Raw genomic sequence first — 20,107 nt, 5'->3', positions numbered from 1 at the left:
CCTAATTTTATTTTAAATTATTAATTTTAAAAATAATATTAAAATTATATTTTTAAATACCTTTTTTTTTAATTTAATTTCCGATATAATATTATAGTAAAAAGTAAAAATATAGGCTATATTAATTAAAATTAATATTATAATTTAATTATTAAAATTTTTAAATATATTTTTAATAATTTTAATTTTATATTTTTTAATAAATAAAACTAAAATTTTAATTTTAATTACGGATCTGGTTTTATTAAGCCTAAAAAAGCCTAAAACGAATAATTTAATATCGTTAATAATATAAATTAAGCTATAATTATTTAAAAAATATTTTCGTATAAAAAATATTTAAATTAAATAATAAAATATATTACTAATTAGTTATTTAAACCGACGATATAAAAATTTATAATTATAATATGTTGCACGGATGTTAATACAGCATCGTATAGTGCATAAAATTAGCTTTATAACGCATATTATATCGTTATAACAGCTATAAAACCCATCGAGATATCGTTAAATAACGATATATGGGAAATCAGTGGAACTTACCCTGTACTGACCTACAGTTAGTACAGCACCACTTACAGCCACTGTTCATAGTGCTGTACAGTCAATAAGTCATTACAGTTGACTGTTGTGGCCATTATGGCCACTGGAACCCACTGGAATCTAGTGGAACGTTCCACTGGATCCAGCCCCACTAAGTGTGGCTAATGCACCTGGCCATAGTGGCTTTGGGTTATAGGGTAACCCATATTATAGAAATTTATGGATTTCGATGGTTTTTTCGATTATAAATTAATTTTATTACTAATTAACTTAATTATAAATCTAGTTTATTAGTAATATATTTTAGAATGTTTTTATTAGTTAATTTTATGGGTATAAAAGGTAGTTATTTTTTTGTAGTTAGTTATTTTTTCCTTAAGCTTTAATAAATCAGTTATATAGCCTTATAATTACCTTTTACGGCTTAATTCTACGAATTATATAAACGCTTCCTTGTGCCTAAGTTTATAATCTACTAATTATATTTTAGAACAGGTTATGAGCCCGGTCCGGTATAATATCGATTATATTAGGAACCGGACTTTATATCGAAAACTATAACCGCTTTCCTAGACGAGTTAATTTAACGTAGACTTTGGAATTCCGTTATAGTAGCCGATCTTTTATAGGCCTATATATAAGCTTATATAAGCCGTAACTATATCGAAAATTATAGTTAAATGGCTAATTATAGTGATTTTACCCGTTATAGCTATATAACGGCTATAAAATCACTGATAATTAGTCCCTATTATAGTAGCCGATCTGCTATAGCACCCTATAGCACCTGCTATATTATATTATAGCATTTGGATCTTTTTATATATTTTATCGATAAAATAAAAAGAATTAATTTCTTTTATTTTTTTTAACGATTCCTTTACCGTTTTTTAACGATAATTATACCGTTATAACGGCAAAAATTCGGTAAAATGGATAATTTTATCCGTATTATTGCCGGATGCTAGATGCCGGAGAAATAGAAATTTTCCGGATCCGGAAATTGGAATATGTGGAAATTTATGTTGTAGTTATATTTTAAATTGCTAGGAATCGATCGGTTTTTTGAAATTACCGATATATATAACGGTATAACCGATATTTAGAAAGCATAGGTATTGCTTTTGATTCGTTAGAATTTAATAATAGAACCGTTAAATTTGATTTTTGATGAAATGGATTTATATAAGGCTTTATCTATTTTATAATTAGCCTATTAAGGCATTGGTCCCGTATTACGTTAGCAATTATATCTCGAATTTTATACGATTAAATTCGAGAATTATAATTTGTTAAACGAGTTTATATTTATTTTTAAAGGATATATTTTAAAGCTTTTAAGCGTTGGGGTAAAAATCGATGATATCGATTAAAAGACGATTTTTATTGCAGCTTTTTAGTTAGCTTACCTTGTATGGGCTGATCGTTAACGTAGTGCTTTACGGTTTATAAATCTATTTACCTTCGAAGGGTTAATTACGGATATTTTGGATGAAAACCGACGGGATCCGGATACGGCTATGGGAAATTTTTATTATACGGATAATAAGAAATCCCGGTTCCCCCGATTTAATTAGAATTAACGGGGAACCTAAAGCGGAAATAGGAAGAATTCGAATAAATCGAATAAAGGGAAGAAATCGAATAATTCGAATAATTCTAATAATTCGAATAATTCGAATAAGTCGAATAACTCAAATTCGACTATATTTATTACGAATTAGAAATTTAAGAAACGGGGAAATTTACCCCGTAACGAAGATTTAGACGAAGACGAATTGTTTTATATTTTTTCGAATATTTCGAATAATTTGAAAAAGAAGAAATTAACTATTTTCCCTAGGGATTGGTGGTTATACGATACGGGTTTTTTAAAGTATATATCGAATAATAAGAATTTATTCGATAATTTTATTGTAAAATCGGATTTTTTACCGATTATTATAGGTGGTGGAAAAGTATTTTTAAAAGGAATTGGAAATATTACGCTTTTTTTTGAAATTAACCGGGAAATACGTAAAATAACGCTATTAAACGTGTTTTATGTACCGGAATTTCCGCTAAATATTATGTCCGGCTAATTATATTACTAAAAAGGCGGTATTATAAGCGGGAATAAATTATATGATTCTAAAAATAGGCTTTTTGCCACGTTAAATTAAGAAAAACGTGGATTTTTCTTGTACCTGGTTAATAAGTTAGAGCTTGATATGGTATATTTAGCTATAAATTTATTAAAAGTAGTGGAAAAAGCCTGTGTAATCGGTTTAAGTTACCCGGAACCGAATTCGGATACGAAATTTAACGAAATTACGGATTTCGAGGAAATCGAATTAATTTTTAATTATTCGAATTTTTTTATAGTTACGGAAAAATGGCATAAACGATTTAGCTATTTTAGCTACGATATTTTAGCTAAAATAGCTAAAATAATTACGGGGATTCCTAAAGAGGAATTAAAAAAGGAGGATTTAAATTGCGAATTTTGTATTTCGGGAAAATTTACCCGAAACCAGCTTTGTACGAATCCGAATAGGGCTAATAAATTGTTATATTGTATTTGTATCGATACGGTTTATATTACCCCCTTTAGTTATTCCGGTTATAAATATATAATTGGTTTTACGGATAATAAAACCGGATTTCGGGAAATTAAATTTTCTAAAGAAAAATCCGATATATTCGATATCGTAACGAATAAGATCGAATATTATAAAACCTAATTCGGAAAATATCCGAATATTATTCGTATGGATAACGGTAGGGAGTTTTCCCCGGTTAAATTAGAAAATTATTTAACCGAAAAAGGGATTATTTTCGAATTTATAATTTTTTATATATTAGAATAAAACGGTATAGCCGAATGTACGAACCGGATTATTATCGAAAAAACTAGAACGGTTTTTATCGATTTATAACTCCCGAAAAACCTTTAGGAATTCGTTGTAAAAGTAGTAGTTTATTTAATAAATTTTATTGTTACGGTATCCGGTTTATTTACTTTTTATTAGGAATTTTACGATTATTTCTGGCTAAAACGGGATAATAAGCCTAATTTATCCTAAATTTATGCATTAGGAATACCGGTTTTAGTTTATAAACCGAAAAAAATCCGTAAAAATTCCGATAAATTCGGAGTTATTACCGAAAACGGGAAAATAATTGGATATAACGGTAATAAAATCTATTACGTATATCTTCCCGATCGACCGTATAAGTTATAGATTATACGGACCTCCTATATTCGATTATTACCTGAAAATCGAAAAGAGGGGGAGAAATTACCGGATTCGGAATTACCGGATCAGGAAATAACACCGGATAAAAGTTCCACCGACGGTGAAATTATCCAATCAACGGTATCGGAAACGGTGGATCCACGAAATCTACTAAATCCACCTCCCGGAAACGATCGAATTCTTCGATTTATTACGAATAAGTTTATAATTAACGATCGACCGGATTTACCCGGGAACGAATCTAATATGGATAATGGATTTAGTATGGATTCCGAATCTATGGATATTGATAATACCTCTTCGATTACTCCGAATAAATCGAATATTGAGGTAATTTTTCCGAAATTTACGGATTCCGAATGAGATAAATTCGTTAAATACGACGAATTATTCGCCGATATTTCGTATTATTTAATTATCGAAAATTTAGGCTATACGGAACCGAAAATAATAAAATAAGCATTAAAAAGCTTTGAAAAGGAAAAATGGATCCAGGCTATATACGCTGAATTATGGCAATTAATTTAGAAAAGGACTTTTTAAACTATCGATCGAAATAAAGTCTAAAAAGCCGGTAAAATCCTATTATCCGTAAAATAGGTATTTAAAAGGAAAACCGATAAAAACGGAAATATTGATAAATATAAGGCTAGATTGGTTGTACGTGGATTCGAATAACGATATGGAATCGATTATTTCGAAACGTTCGCTACGGGAATAAAATCCACTATTTGGAGGCTTTTATTAGTTTTAGTAGCTTATTACGATTGGGAAATTGAATAAATCGATATAATCGGTGCCTTCCTAAACGGGGAATTATACGAAGAAGTATATATTACCCTTATAAACGGATTATCCGAATTTTTTTCCGAAAACCCGGAATTAAATAATTTCGGTTGGAAAAACGACGATTTTTAGGTAATTTAGCTTAAAAAGGCCTTATACGGTTTTAAATAAAGTTTACGCTAATGGCAAATTACGCTGAAAAATAGCCTGAAAAAGCTTGGATTTAATCTATTTATTTTAGACGAATTAGCTTATTATAATAAAGAATTTAATATTTTTATTATAATTTACGTGGATGATTTTTTGATTTTTGGCCTTGATTTATGTAAAATTAACTAATTAAAATAGGATATTTCGAAAGAATTCGAAATAAAAGATTTGGGATTAGTCTTTTATTTTCTCGGTATATAAATTGAAAGAAATCGAGAAAATAAAATAATTCGTATAAACTAGGCAATTTATTTTAAGAAGTTACTGGAAATTAACGGATTTTCCGATATAAAACCGGCTAATATACTATTTAGCTTTAGATTCCCAAAATCGTTGCATACGGCAAAAAAAAGCAACGAAAAACCGGCTTTAAAGGAATTTATCCACTTATATTAGTATTTATTAGGTGGATTAATGTATGCTATGGTCTAAATTAGGCCCGATTTAGCTTACTTTGTAGTATATTTAGCTAGATATATGTAGAACCTATCGAAAACTACGATAAAAGGGGTAAAAGGGGTATTTAATTATTTAAAATCCTATTATTATTTTGGAATTACTTTTAACGGGAAAATAAAACCCGGATTAATAGGTTATTCCGATGCCGATTTTGCTGGTGATTACGAAACCTGTAAATTAATGTCCGGTTATTTATTTATTTTAAATAACGGATCGATAAGTTGGAAATCGAAACGGCAATTTACGATTTTTTTATTAATTACCGAAGCTGAGTTTAACGGGCTGGAGCAGGCTACCTGTAAAGTAATATAGTTAAAAAATCTCCTTACGGAAATCGGAATTAATATAAATACCGTATTAATTAAAGGAGATAATACGGGGGCTATAAATTTGGCATATAATCCGGAATATTACTAACGTATTAAATATACGGCTATACGGTATTTTTACGTACGGCAAAAGGTTAAAAATAAAAATATTCGAATCGAATATATTTTAACTAATAATATACTAGCAAACGGCCTTATAAAGCCACTTCCTAAAGATAAATTTCAGAAATTTATCAAATTATTAAATTTAACCGATATTATTTAATAGGGGGAGTATTGCACGGATATTAATATAGTATCGTATAATGCATAAAATTAGCTTTATAACGCATATTATATCGTTATAATAGCTATAAAACCTATCGAAATATCGTTAAATAACGATATATAGGAAATCAGTAGAACTTACCCTATACTAACCTATAGTTAGTATAGCACCATTTATAGCTATTATTTATAGTGCTATATAGTTAATAAGTCATTATAGTTGACTATTATGGCCACTATGGCCACTGGAACCCACTGGAATCCAGTGGAACGTTCCACTGGATCCAGCCCCACTAAGTGTGGCCAATGCACCTGGCCATAGTGGCCCTGGGTTATAGGGTAACCCACACCATAGAAATCCATGGATTTCGATGGTTTCTTTGATTATAAATTAACCTTATTATTAATTAACTTAATTATAAATCTAGTTTATTAATAATATATTTTAGAATGTTCTTATTGGTTGATTTTATGGGTATAAAAGGTAGTTATTCCTCCGTAGTTAGTTATTCTTTCCTTAAGCTTCAATAAATCAGTTATATAGCCCTATAACTACCCTCCACGGCCTGATTCTACGAATCATATGAACGCTTCCCTGTGCCTAAGTTTATGATCCACCAATCATACCTTAGAATATAATATTAAAATTACTAATAAGCTAAAAATTAAAGGTTTTGAATAGATTTTATTAATTTATAATTTTAAATTTTTAATTTTTAATTTAGCTTTTTTTTAAATTATTTTTTAAAATTTTATATTTATTATATTTAATTTAAACTCGAATTTTTTTTAAAGCTTTATTATTTAATATTTTAATAATACGCTTAATAAAACCTATAAATATATATTTTAAAATAAAATATTATTTTAAAGGCTATTAATAAATAGCTTTTTTAAAAATTCGATATAAATATATAATATTTTTATTAAGGTTTCCGGAGCTTTTTAAATTAAAAGCTTTAAAGCTAAAGCTATTAACGTTAAAAGCGGCGAAAACTTATTACTAAAATCGGCTAATTTTATTTTTTAAATATAAATTTTTCTAAAATATATTTTTTAATTCTAAAAACGTAAAATTTTCGAAATATAGCTATTTATTAATTTCTTTTTAATTAATATTCCTTATTTTAAAAAAATCTTATTATTAACGGCGTTTAAAAAATTATTTATAGCAAAAAAACCGATTATTATTTCCGATTTATAACGGCGCGCTAATTCGAATTTTTTGTATTATTTTCGATACTAAATAATAAAATTTTAAGCTTAATTAGCTTTAATAAATATATTTTTATATTTTTTAAAAATTTGCTTTAAAAAAATCCTTTTCGGTTAAAGCTATTAAATTTTAAAATATATAGCAAAAATTCCGAATAATATAATTATTTTAATTTAAAGCTTTTATAAATATAATAATTTAAAGCTTAATATTTATAAAATTTTATATTTATTTTTTAAGCTTATTAATATACCGTTAAATAATAAATTTTTTTTTAAAATTAAATATTTAAGTTTTAAATTTCTAAAAATATCTTTTAAAAAGTTTTTTTTAGCAAAAAAAGCTTAGAAAAAATAAATTTATTTTTTTTAATATTTAGATTTTTTTTATTTTAATTAGAAATTTGCTAAATTAAGTCGTTTTTAAATTAATATTAAAGCTTAAATTTATAAATTTTTATTAAAAAAGGCTATTTAGCTTATAATTATAATTTCGTCGATTTAAAATTAATATAATCCTAAATAATATTTTATTCCGAAAAAAACCGGTATTATAAAAACTAAGCTACCTAATTTTTTTAATAAATAAGCTTAATTTTAACCGTATAGCTTTAAATATTAAAATTTATATAAAATAATATTTTTTATAAAAAAACGGGGTTTTTAATATTTTAATTTTAAAAATCGAATTTAAAATATTAGTCGGAATTTTAAAAATTAAATTTTAAAAATTAAATTCCGCTAGCATCTTATTAAATAATATAAATATACGGAAAATTTAATAATAACTTAGCTATATATATATTAGGCTTATAATTATAATAATTAAAAAAACTTATAATTTAAGGTTTCGATATTACCTAATAAAAGCGGTATATAAGCATAAATAAATAATTAAAAATAGTTTAATTTTATATAAATAAAATAAAGGATAAATTATATTTATATATTTATTTAAGAGCTTTTATAAAGCTTAATTAATTTAGTTTAAAGATCCTTTTAAGAATTATAAGTGTATAAAGTGAATGTCCCGTCATATATTTTTTAGCTTATTTTATAATTATAAAATGCGCGTTTATTAATTTTTATTCTAAGGTATAATTGGTGGATCATATAACTTAGTCACAAGGAAGCGTTCGTATAATTCGTAAAATCAGGCCGTAAAAGTAGTTATAGGGCTATATAATTAATTTATTAAAGCTTAAGGAAAAAATAACTAATTACGGAGGAATAACTACCTTTTATATTTATAAAATTAACTAATAAAAATATTCTGGAATATATTACTAATAAATTAGATTATAAATTAAATTAATTAGTAATAAGGTTAATTTATAATCGAAAAAACTATAAAATTCTATAAATTTCTACGGTATAAGTTACCTTATAATTTTAGGACCACTATGGCTAGGTGTATTAGCTATACTTAGTGGGGCTTGATCTAGTGGAACGTTTTATTGGATTCCAGTGGGTTCCAGTGGCCATAGTGGCCATAATAGTCAATTATAATAATTTGTTAATTATATAGCACTGGGAATAATGGCTATAAATAGTGCTGTATTAACTATAAGTTAATATAGGGTAAATTCCACTGATTTCCCATATATCGTTATTTAACGATATTTCGATGGGTTTTATAGCTATTATAACGATTTAATATGCGTTATAAAGCTAATTTTATGCATTATATAATGCTGTATTAACATCCGTGCAATAATTTTTTATTAAAAAATTAAATAATTTATATTTCTTTTTGCTTTTTTATTATAATAAAAAAGCTTTATACCTCGTCGGCTTTAGCAATAATAAAAAGCAATTTAAGGGTTATTTAATTATATAATAGGTTAATAATAGCGATTATATTAATAATCCTTATTAATCCGTTATATTCCGAAAATTAAAAAAATCGACCCGACCTTTTTTTTTATAATAAATTAAAAATTATTTTTAATTTTTAGGGCTTTATAATAATAATATTTAGTAATACCTTAATTTTTTTAATTTCGGTTAAATTACGTATTATGCTAATATTAGGTTTTGTTATAATAGGTAAATTCGGATAATTAGAGTTTATCGGTAGTCGGCGTTTTAAGGATCTCGGTTAAAGGCGGCTTAAATAAATAGCGAAATGCGTAAATAGCTATAGCGGTCGCCGGATTAATAGGATTATATATTATAAATAATTCGGATAAAATAATTCTTATAATTAATTAATATATTTTTGCAATTTAATTTTTAATTATAATTCGAATAAAAATATTTAACCGTAATACCTTTATTAAATTTTTATAATAGTAAAATAAAATACGTACCCTTTAAGTGCGTGCACGGGCTATATAATAATTTTTTTTATATAATAATTATTTCCCCATATAATAATTATCTGCATATAATAATTATTTATTATATAATAATTATATAATAAAGCAATTATTATAATATTGCATAACTATTATGCGCTAAATAATCATTGTTTAACCACGCACCCCCCCGCTACGGTAGGTTGTAAATGCAACTGTTCTATTAGTTTACATATGTACGTATTTTGATGGATCGGTAGCGCCGTCTTCACCTGCGATACACCGGCGAGACCAGTCCTCGGCCGATCCAATAACGAAGCATAAGAAGCTTTTTCCCAGTTGGCCATCCGTAAAATTCGTAGAGTTTTACATCCGCGGATAATGCCACTGTACTTGCGCTGGTCGATATTCGACCGAGATAAAGGACTAATAGTCCCTCTGCTCGGTCGGTATACTATTGCGGGCCAGAGAGCGATGGTGAGACTACTGTTGACTATCCATCAAGACAACATCATCGACTACTACAGGCGAGTAGGTTAATGCTCCTTCTGCCTGGATCACACTTTTGTTTCAAATGCAAGGGCTCAGAGATACTCCTTTTCACACAGACTGGGCGCAAATAGGGTACACAGTGCTGGGATTCTTGGTTAAGATTATCTGTCTTACGTTGAGAAAATGTGCAACGTCACCGGATACTTAATATGGGCTCCGGCTTCTTGAATCCGGTCATTGTCCCTTTGGGGAAAAAAACAAGATTAAAAAAAACATTCCTCGATCAATTGTCGTTTGTGTACTATTCCTAGATGGTTAGTTCTTTCCCATATGCATGATTATCGATTTGATTATAACGATGGTTTTGGTCATCTAGGCTATTACACTCATATGTCGAAACATATAACCTATTGCATTCATTCGTCGTTTGTCGCATACTTATGGTAATGTTAAAGACCGAAAGTGCTTTAACTGATGTATATCTCCAGTTTCTCTCAAGACAGTCATTCTTGTATCGAGTATTAATCTCAGGTGTACCTTCCAAGTAACAAGAGCGCGGTTTTGTGGTTGCTGGACCAGATGTTTCGATCTCTCAGCTTTTCGTCGCGACTTTGGCCTTTATGGCTCATCCTACACAACACAAATAGCAATCGCAATTCAAAATGTTGCATCATTTACACATTGAGTAGTTTCTTCATCTTTGACAAACTTTGGTGCAATATAACAAAACTCCATATTACTCGTCTCTCCAGCTTATAACACAGTTACACTTGAACCCCAAGAGCGGCAAATAGCGAAAAAGTAACCGCTCAACCCCCCCCCCCCCCCCCCAAAACAACAACAACAACAACCACAGCACCGGGAATTCGCTGGCCGTCACCTATTCGACTGCCAACCAAGTCACAAGCCTCACTAATTCTTACGAGGCCGGTAAACATGTTTTGTCGTGACATGTTGACCATTATACTTATACTCCACAGTCAGGTGTTCTACATTGTCATTCGCATTCGAATGCCAGCTATCTCCCCCACTGTTCTGTGATCAGTAAAACACATTATTTTGTCAAAGTATGTTGAGTATAATTATATATGTTGCTGAAATGCTTTTTTTCTGTTTCCATTACTTACACGTGTCTAGGAGTACATTTCACCAAGGCTTCGTTGGCGGGACGATTGCCTAGATCTTTGGGAGCAGATGCTAGGATAGCCTCTTCTGCCGATGTAGTCCGCTTCAACTCATTGGTGAAAGCGATTGAGGAGGGACCCGCGAGAGGCATGTTGATGAATAGATTGGGTGGTTGGAAATACGAGGAAAATGTAGAGAGAGCCAAGAGTATAGCAGTGAATCAGGCTAGAGAAGAGCTGGAGTTATAGGCAGTATGCTTTGTTGCTGTTGTTTGAAGACACCCTCTCTGTCCTGGGATGACTTCCATTTATATATCTGGAACTTTCTTCTGTTACTATCTACTAATATCTGCATTATAGTAACACGAAGCATACTGGGACAGCCTTATGGATTTCCACGAGGCTGACCACCTCAATGACCTTGAATCTGGCGCGCGGTTATAGCAGTGGGTATTCTCTCCTTTATCACACCAACCCCCAAATTCCTCAACTCAATGCCTCCTCTAAGTCTCTATCAGGCTGCTTAAGACAAGTGATTGAAGGCGCTCGGATAGAGCATCTGTGAAGGCTTGCTGGGATCGGGAATCCCCGAACAGGGTCACTGAATAGATTGGATTGGCTCAACAAAGAAGTGGATTATTAAATGCGGCGGCCAACAGAGTTTCAGTTGGTGATTTTAATGCATGCTCGACATGACGTGATATCGCCGTTGCTCTGCAAGACTCAGAAAGTTACGAAAGATCTTGGTATTCAAATCTCTATCAAGAAGTGAATGTACTGAACATCATGCAGGTGAACTGTTGGACCCAGGATCATTATGACCGCGCTACGCTACACTGGTTAGCTCATTTTCGGCCCTCATTTTTCGACCAAGGAGGAGTGGTGCCGGCAAGGCGCCCTCAGGCATCCGATTGGCCAACGCCTTCATACAGGTACGTAGGTACCTAAATATGCTGGAGGGAGGGGGACTCACAATACAGTGGGGTAAACTGCAGTCCATCATCACAGTCCCCAAATGCTGGTGCCAGTGTGCCTTCAATTGATGTGGCTTTGATGCAGCACCAACAGTAGGACCCATCTCTCCTAGGTCCCGTTATGGCGGGCCAATCGCTGGACATACCATTGAAAGCGACTAATAAATCGCGCCTTACCGCGCGCTTCAGCAGTACACATACCCATGGACCTTTTACAGTGTACATAATGTACTTCGCAGTAGGTAGTAGATAAGGATACTCAGCGGCTAGAGGCCACCCAGCAGAGAAAATGGGGGTCCGGAACTACCTTGGGCATCCCGCCGTGATGGATCGCGCACGTCATGCGAAGGGAGGAAAATTGCTCGGTCGATCAATAAAAGTAGAAGACTCTGGCGTCGCTGCGTCCTTCAAAGGGTGTCCTTCATAAAATGAAAAGCATTGTTCCTAAGCGGCCTTTACCAAGAGATCTTGCTTTCAAGACTGTGTTTGCCTCAGCGACGCACGGGCCACTTTCACCTCAAGCAACCTCCGCATTCCAACCCTCTACCCAGCTCCCGGTCAGAATCGTTGAAGACAAAAAACACCATTTTGCTTCGATCAAGATGCCAGACTCCGGGACTCATGAAATGAAAGCCCCAGCGTCAGAAAGCCAAAGCTCTGCGAACCCCTTTGCTGCCCAACAAGCAGCAGAGCCAGCAGCAGAGCCAGCAGCAGAGCCACCAGCAGCAGAGCCAGCAACAGAGCCAGCAGCAGAGCAGCATCCTGAGAGGCTCGATTTAGATCTGCCTGATGATGTGGTCATTGAAGAGGGCTCAGAAGCATACAGACCTGGTAATTTCCACCCAGTGTACATTGGCGATATCTACAATGGGAAATACTTGGTCTTGAACAAGCTGGGCTACGGTCTCTATTCCACGGTGTGGCTGGTGAGAGACACATCTTTGCCGTGAGTCGTTCTCCCTCCTTCAACCCCATCTCAAGCCAAAAAGCTTATGCTCCCCAGACAAGATGAAGGCCAAAAATATTATGCTCTGAAGGTATTGAGTGCGGATTGTTATGGCACTGACAAGGACATCTTCGAACGAGAGATCCTGCGACATCTTCGTGACGCTGACAAGACACATCTCGGTTACAAGTACATCTGCCATCTCGTCGATGACTTTGAGCACTGCGGCCCAAACGGAACTCACGTATGCCTCGTGTTAGAGCTAATGGGAGAAACCCTGAAGACATTCGGCACTTTATTCAACAAGACTATGATACCAAATCCACTCATGAGACGATTCACCTTCTATCTCCTTGCTGCACTCGATTATGCCCACGACAGCAACGTGATCCATACAGGTAAATGACAACCAAAAGCTCTCACGTTTGACTTGAAGAGGCTAATCAAGAGTATTTTTTTTTGGGAGAAGACATCAAGCCCGACAACATTTTCGTCAAGGTTCGGGACAGCTCGCTTATCGAGTCTCAATATCTGAAGCAGGTCCCGGCTCCAGTTCAGGATAAGCTTGCCGACAAGTACTATCCGATAGCGTCACAACCTCTCACAAGGTTTTATTTCACACCCGGCCAACCTATTTTGGACTTCGAGGTGGCCATTGGCGACTGGGGTGTCTCCTCATGGGCTGACAATCATCTTACCGAATTGATTCAACCCGTCTTACTTCGCGCACCCGAAGTTCTCATCAAAGCTCCTTGGGATGCTTCCACTGACTGGTGGAACCTCGGTGCCGTGATTCTGGAAGTGTTTCGCTGCGTCCGCATGTTTGATGGTCGTGCCCCTCCTCATGGACACTATGAGCTGAAGCAACACCTGAGCGAGATGGTTGCATATTTTGGTCCGTTTCCGCGACGGCTGCTGGATAAGGGAGATGCTGAGCTGGTCGCGACCTGCTTTGACGAGTCTGGTCATGTTCGGGGCGCTCCTGCACTCGAGATGCCCAGTCTCGAATCGGATGATTATATGGATGACCTCGACCAGGAGATCCGTAAAAGCTTTGTATCATTCCTGCATGCGCTCATGAAGATTGATCCGCAAGAGCGTCTGTCTACTATGGATCTCATACGACACCCATGGTTGGGTATAGAAGGGCTTTGATCATGAACATTTACATACAAACTGTATGTGGTGTAAAGACGGCCCAACTCAGATACCAGCTGGAGTCACATCGCAAAGAATGATGCTAGATTAGAAAGATCTTAGAAATATTTGACTAAATGGAGTCCCGGTGCAAATGTTTGACGACTTGAGTCTTGTCGTATTTGATTAGTCAGAAGCGATTGGATCTTCTGGCCCAAAAGATGACACTATCAGCCATATAAATCACGTTGAGGTACATGCTGCTCAAGCTCTGCTTCATGATGTCGACCCAAACCGATGGTCAAGACAAATACCTCTCGAATGTATTGCGCAAGACTGTTGTCGCTTCACGGTTATGTTCAATTTGACTGATATTATGTCAGTACACACTGCATACATATGTAGTAGGTACAGCGGGCGGTCTTCCCGTGCACCAGCCCGCTGTTGCATTGTTTGTCTGCCGCCTGGTATTGCTTTTGGTCTCTGTCTTGTCGCAAACTGCATATCACTGAGCAGCAATGACCCCAAAGCTCCCAACACCTGCCCTGCTGACCGGGCCAAAAGAATAAGCCCATAAGCCTCAAAGCTAAAAGTCTTTTGCCCGAACCTACTCCAACACCAGAGACAACCCCTCGGGCTTAGCTCCTGACCTGTAAGAAGCAATCATGGAACGATTTGTTGGAGTTGGTGCATGTTACATTGACACCATTCTGTGGTTAGTCTTTCAATCTGTCATGTTATGCTCGTATGGCGCTCTCGATTGACCGGTAGGCATAGCGTGTCTCAGTACCCTTCCGAAGATGAAAAACAACGAGCGTTAGATATCTCGACGAGACGGGGAGGGAATTGTCCAAATACCGTAGAAGTCCTTCAGGAGCTTCTCCGACCTGTCGATGCACCAACATCGTTGAATTTGATCGCAGTGCTACCCAGTCGACAGTCCAGTGCCGCGAGGAAAATTGAAGAGACACTCGGCTCAGGCGTGTCCTTACAAGCATGCATATATCGCGAAGACCACGACGAGCCACCGTCGAGCTACATTATTCGAAGCGTCGCTACCAACTCACGCACCATCATCAATTATAATAACCTCCCCGAGATGACTTGCGACGAGTTCTGTCAGGCCGCCAGTGTGTTCAGCACAGGAAATACCTGGTATCATTTTGAGGTGCCAACAGTCCTAGGGAACTCCATTGCGCGGGGCTAATCAGCTACAGGGCGAATTCCGGATGTCACTCTTCAGTGTATAAGCCAACTCCGACAATCACATGCGGACGTTCGAATCAGCGTAGAGTTGGAGAAGCCGGCAAGGGATGGATTGCAAGGTCTTGTCCCGGAAGCGGATGTGGTCTTCTACTCTAAAAGCTGGGCAACGTTTAGTCAACACATATTGCACTGATGTTCACTCATGCACTATTTGACCTTTAGGAATTCCGTTAGCCAGAAAACTTACAGCTATGACCGATATTGACTCCAGGCATTTTGTAGGGCAATGGATACCGCGACGCTGAAAAGTGTCTTCGAGCTCAAGCCAAACTGGCCTCCAACGCGTGAGTGAGCTCATGCGACCCCTCTGTCAAAGCTCACTCCTGCTAATATTTCTCTTCTACAGCCTGCTTCTATGTTGTACTTGGGGTACGCATGGTTCGTTTGCCTTGGAGCCTCGTACGAGCGCCTTCTGCGGCACGGATGCTTATCTTCCGGAAGCTTCAAAGGTGATTGAGTACGTGCACGAGCACTCCAGCCATTTGATATCCCCAGTCTAATGAATTCTTAGCACCATTGGTGCGGGAGATACATTCATAGCGGGAATTCTCTTTACCTTTCTGGAAGGACGGCGAAATTGGCCTCTGAAACAGAGATTTGCCTTTGCAAATCGTCTCGCTGGTTTCAAAGTTGTCCAGGAAGGATTTTCTGGGCTGTTTGACCGCATGCAACTTCGACCGTAATGGGGGATGTGCGTGACCCTCGACCTCTGCAAGAGAATACCTACCGCCACGTAAATGCGTTCCTGCTGAGGATAGACTGCGATCTGCGGCACAAGGAGACGCATTCAACAACCCAGAAGTTGCCATCTGGCACCCAGTCACTGGTCATCTCCTCATCCTCTATGAGGACACAAGATAGTGGAATGGAATATCGTCGACGAAGAACAGCTGGTTTACAGCCACACCAGGGCAATGTGAATGTCAATGTCACTCAGCCACGATGGTAGCTTCCTACTCACGAGCGATGACCAATCGTCAAGAGCACCTCGACATAAAGTACAAGAAGAAGTACTGAGCGGAAAAGAGTTGCTGCTTATGGAAGTCACCAGCGATGGCCATGAGGAGCATGCTGCGCCGCGACGTTAATTTGAGCTCTTGGATCTTGCCGCCATCAAACTCAGCCCGGAGCCGAATAACCAACACAGTCAGGCGCTAAACATAGTTCCTGGAAGATCACCTCGTAGGCTGCTTCTAGGACCGAGTAGTCTTCCTCGATCATCAATTTTGGGTCTGCACTTGGGAGGTCGAGGAGCGCAACTATAGACATGAGCGTCACTTTTTCTTGCCCAAGGATTGAATCAACTCTACGGCATTGAAGATGATAATCATCAATAAGCATGGGTACATACTCTGCCCCAAAGGTGAAAATGTCGCAGTCATCAAGTCAGATATATATAATGTCCTTCATTTATAATGCAGATGAAGAGCGGAAGCAAGACATGACTCGGGGGGCTTGGCAGGCGGGCCGCACTTGTGAATAGGTCAATAGGTTCAACTGTTACCTATCTACGCTTGTGCACTATGTCGCAACGTTGGGAGAAACGTCACTCAAATCTGTACCACTATATCTCCAGCGCCAACTTTCTTGGCCTCTGCATTTAAGGCGTCAATCTCAGCTTTGACGTACGGAATGCCAGTCTTGAGTCTTTCCCTCTCACTCAATTGTTCGATTTCACCAGGGAAATAAATCCGATCCACACCTGTCGCTTTTTCTGACCCTACAACTCGGTCATATAGGTAGTGTATGCGGTTGCGGAAGTCGTCCAAACTCATAAAAAGGTCTGGCTTTATCGCTATCAAGAAATGCCCAACATCTGCAGGCTTGGATGGGTTGAGGGGTCCAGTAACATGGCCAGCAAAAGCTGAACCTGAAAGTACGCCAGAGAAAACGTCCATCATGATAGCCAATGCAGATCCTTTAGGTCCACCGATGGGAAGCATGACCCCCTGAAGTGCGCTTCGCCATGTTAGCCTCTTATTGTACTCTAAAGCAGGAGAAGCAGAGGGGGGCAGATGGGCTACTCACGCAGTCGGGTCATCGGTGGGCTGCCCTTCGGCATCAATAGCCCAATCAAAGGGAATCTTCTCCCCTCGGCGCTCGGCCTTGAAGATCTTGCCACGAGCTGCCACGGACGGTGCCATGTCAAGGATGAAAGGATTGTCCAAGCCAGGAGCACCACATGCGATGGGCGAAATCCCCATAAGTTTGCTTCTACCTCCCCAAACAGGCATCGCTGGGCTTGAGTTGGTAAATACCAAACTCATCATATTGGCATCAATCGCTTGTTGGCAGATCCATGCAGCCATGCCAAAGTGGTTTGAATGCTTGATACTAACCATACCAATACCAAATTTCTCTGCCATTTCAATCGCCAGATCCATGCCGGCATGTGCGGCGACGAATCCAAAGCCGTTGCGGCCATCAATCTGACCAACTACAGGTGTGACCTTGGTGATGATCGGGTCGGCGGTTGCGTCGAGTAGACCTTGTTTGATACGTGCTATATAGGAAGGGATGCGATTAATGCCGTGGGTATCCACTCCTCGCAGGTCTGCCTTCACCAAACATTTTGCAACCGTGGCTGCGTTGCGCTGGGAAACACCATTGCCTTGTAGGACATCTTCGACAAATTTGCGAGCGTCCTCTGGACGTACGTGCAGCTTGGGCGATTCCGATTGGATGTTGGCCATTTTGGAAATTCGTTCGTGCAACGCGATTCACGATGTTTGTTAGATTTAATAATGAATAATTGATTGCCTTGGAGAGCTTGTGATTATAGCTATCTAAAGGTTTCAGTTTAGAAATGAAGACGGTGCCGAGAGCTATCATTATATACTGGGCGCGAAAACCCACATTCCCCACCGTCACCATCATTATATTGCTCGGTCTCGGCCCGTGGCCGAGAAATGCTTAAGAGTTAGTCGATTATAGTAGATGTCCTGCTAATGATCAGCACGCTATATGGCCCGCGACGCAGTTTCTGATGTGCCCTCCAAGAACCCCTGAGCAATCAAGCTTTTGACGAAAGCCACGACTCCATTGATGGCCACCGGCGGTATTCTCCTATCCTTGTCAAACGAAGGGTCATAGGATGCAATAGTCAACGACACGGGTTTGGACTCGGATGGAATCATTCTCAAGCATCTCTCCAAGTCATCTTCCAATAAGCCACCGGGAGCAGAGAACTTGTTCACATTCCCGACCGAGGTGTCGAGAGCATCAAGATCAAGGTGCACCATGGTCTCGCCCAATTTCTTATCCTTGAGGAGTCTGTGCAGCTCACCCTCGAAATCAACCTGCTTCTCAGTGTCGCCCCATATGACCGGAAATCTAGCCTCCACGACGCGCGAGCGCTCGAGCTCCGTGACATCGCGCATGCCGCAGTGGACGAGCTGGCGCTGGAGGTCCAGCGGCTTGAAGCCAGGAATGCTGGCTAGAAGCGTCTTCCAGCCCAGGCCCGCCAGCATTGCCACGGGCATGGAGTCGAGATACCCGCTAGCCAGAACATCGGGAGTGTTGAAGTCGTCGTGAGCGTCGAACCAGACGCAGGAGGGAACGATGTTCCTGGCAGCCGCATAGCCCGCCTGGACGCCGACGGTGGTGGAGCAGTTACCCGCCAGCAGAATGGGGAACGAGTTCTGCTGCACGACTTGAGTGACGGTCTTGGATGTGCGTCGCAAAAGCTCAAATAAGCGGCCTATCTCGCCGTCGAATTCTTCAACAGATTCAAGTTCCACCACACGGACTGCTATGCCCTGCTGCTGGATGGCATCTGCGAAGCCCGCGGCCAGCAATGCTGTCGGTCCAGCGCCGACGGCAGCGTCGCGGACGCCGAGATGATACGGCGAGGAGATAATGGTGATGGATTTTGCCAGAGCCATATCTGGTGTGATGGAAGGAAAAGATTGCGATGCGCTGCTGATGAAAGATGCGCAATAAGATTTCGCGTAAGTAGAGGGTATGGTGGTAAAATGATGCCAGCCTGGGCGGCGAAGAAGTCGACCAAAATTGCAGAATATCATTTGAAATCTGAGTGAAGGATGAAAGTGGAAATAAATGAATCTTGTACTATATTATCAATCCCCCTTTATTTTGATAAATGTCTTGCGAAGGGCGTCAGTGACGCTTTTACCCCGCCACCTTGCCTCTAAAGTTGAAGCGTGTTGGATATTCTATAAGCATTATTTCGACAAAACAAGCTAGCACATAGACACGAATTGAAATGGTGGATATAATTGTGCCTCGCTTGACTCTGTTCGGGAATTTCGATAAATGTTTATTGGGATGACTCATTTCTCTGATTCATGTCCCCGAACTCGCAGGGATCCTATGACGCTTTATTCTCTGAATGACAGTCAGAGTATAAAGATGACGATACAAGTTCAATTTTTAGAATAATACGAGTCTGAATTTATAACTTAATCGGAATGATCCACGTAAATTATATCTATTTTTCTATAATAACCAAATCGGATCCTGTAAGGCTTTAAGCTGTGTCCTAGGCGAGCTTCTTGCTGCACATCAATAACGAGCCACAAAGGAATCACCATCCCACCAAGACGTAACAAAGACCCAATGTTCTTGGATCACGTTTTGCTAGCACTCCACTCGCAAAAGCCAGAAATGCCAAGAACGCCGCACTTGTCATCCAAAGCTCTAGCTTGAATGACCTGGATGAGTAAAGGTGCTCGATAATCGGATCACGGTACCTTCCAGCAGTTTTCTCTTCTGGTGTAAGCAGCTTGAAGTTGTCGTGGACGTCGAATCAGATGCAAAAGCGAACGGTGTTACCGGCAGCTGCATAAGAAAAAAAA

The 20,107-nt window shown here is 37.7% G+C and overlaps 3 protein-coding genes across 3 annotated transcripts; 1 reads left to right on the top strand and 2 right to left on the bottom strand.

Moving 5' to 3' along the window:
* Positions 1-12,543: 12,543 nt before the first annotated feature.
* On the top strand, positions 12,544-14,042 carry PFICI_14217 (uncharacterized protein; the record flags this gene model as incomplete). The annotated part of the gene is made up of 3 exons (XM_007842798.1): positions 12,544-12,887; positions 12,945-13,285; positions 13,354-14,042. 3 exons carry the CDS (start codon positions 12,544-12,546, stop codon positions 14,040-14,042), a joined length of 1,374 nt encoding a protein of 457 aa, XP_007840989.1.
* A 2,798-nt stretch (positions 14,043-16,840) lies between these two features.
* PFICI_14216 (uncharacterized protein) lies at positions 16,841-17,983 on the bottom strand (the record flags this gene model as incomplete). Its single annotated transcript, XM_007842797.1, has 2 exons — positions 16,841-17,249; positions 17,319-17,983. 2 exons carry the CDS (start codon positions 17,981-17,983, stop codon positions 16,841-16,843), a joined length of 1,074 nt encoding a protein of 357 aa, XP_007840988.1.
* Positions 17,984-18,250: 267 nt separating this feature from the next.
* On the bottom strand, positions 18,251-19,174 carry PFICI_14215 (uncharacterized protein; the record flags this gene model as incomplete). Its single annotated transcript, XM_007842796.1, has 1 exon — positions 18,251-19,174. The coding sequence occupies one exon, from the start codon at positions 19,172-19,174 to the stop codon at positions 18,251-18,253; it is 924 nt and encodes a 307-aa protein (XP_007840987.1).
* Between the last annotated feature and the right edge of the window lie 933 nt (positions 19,175-20,107).

This window comes from Pestalotiopsis fici, assembly GCF_000516985.1.
Source record: "Pestalotiopsis fici W106-1 unplaced genomic scaffold PFICI_Scf_12, whole genome shotgun sequence".
Taxonomy (NCBI): Eukaryota; Fungi; Ascomycota; class Sordariomycetes; order Amphisphaeriales; family Sporocadaceae; genus Pestalotiopsis; species Pestalotiopsis fici.
This window is presented reverse-complemented; position numbering and strand designations above follow the sequence as displayed.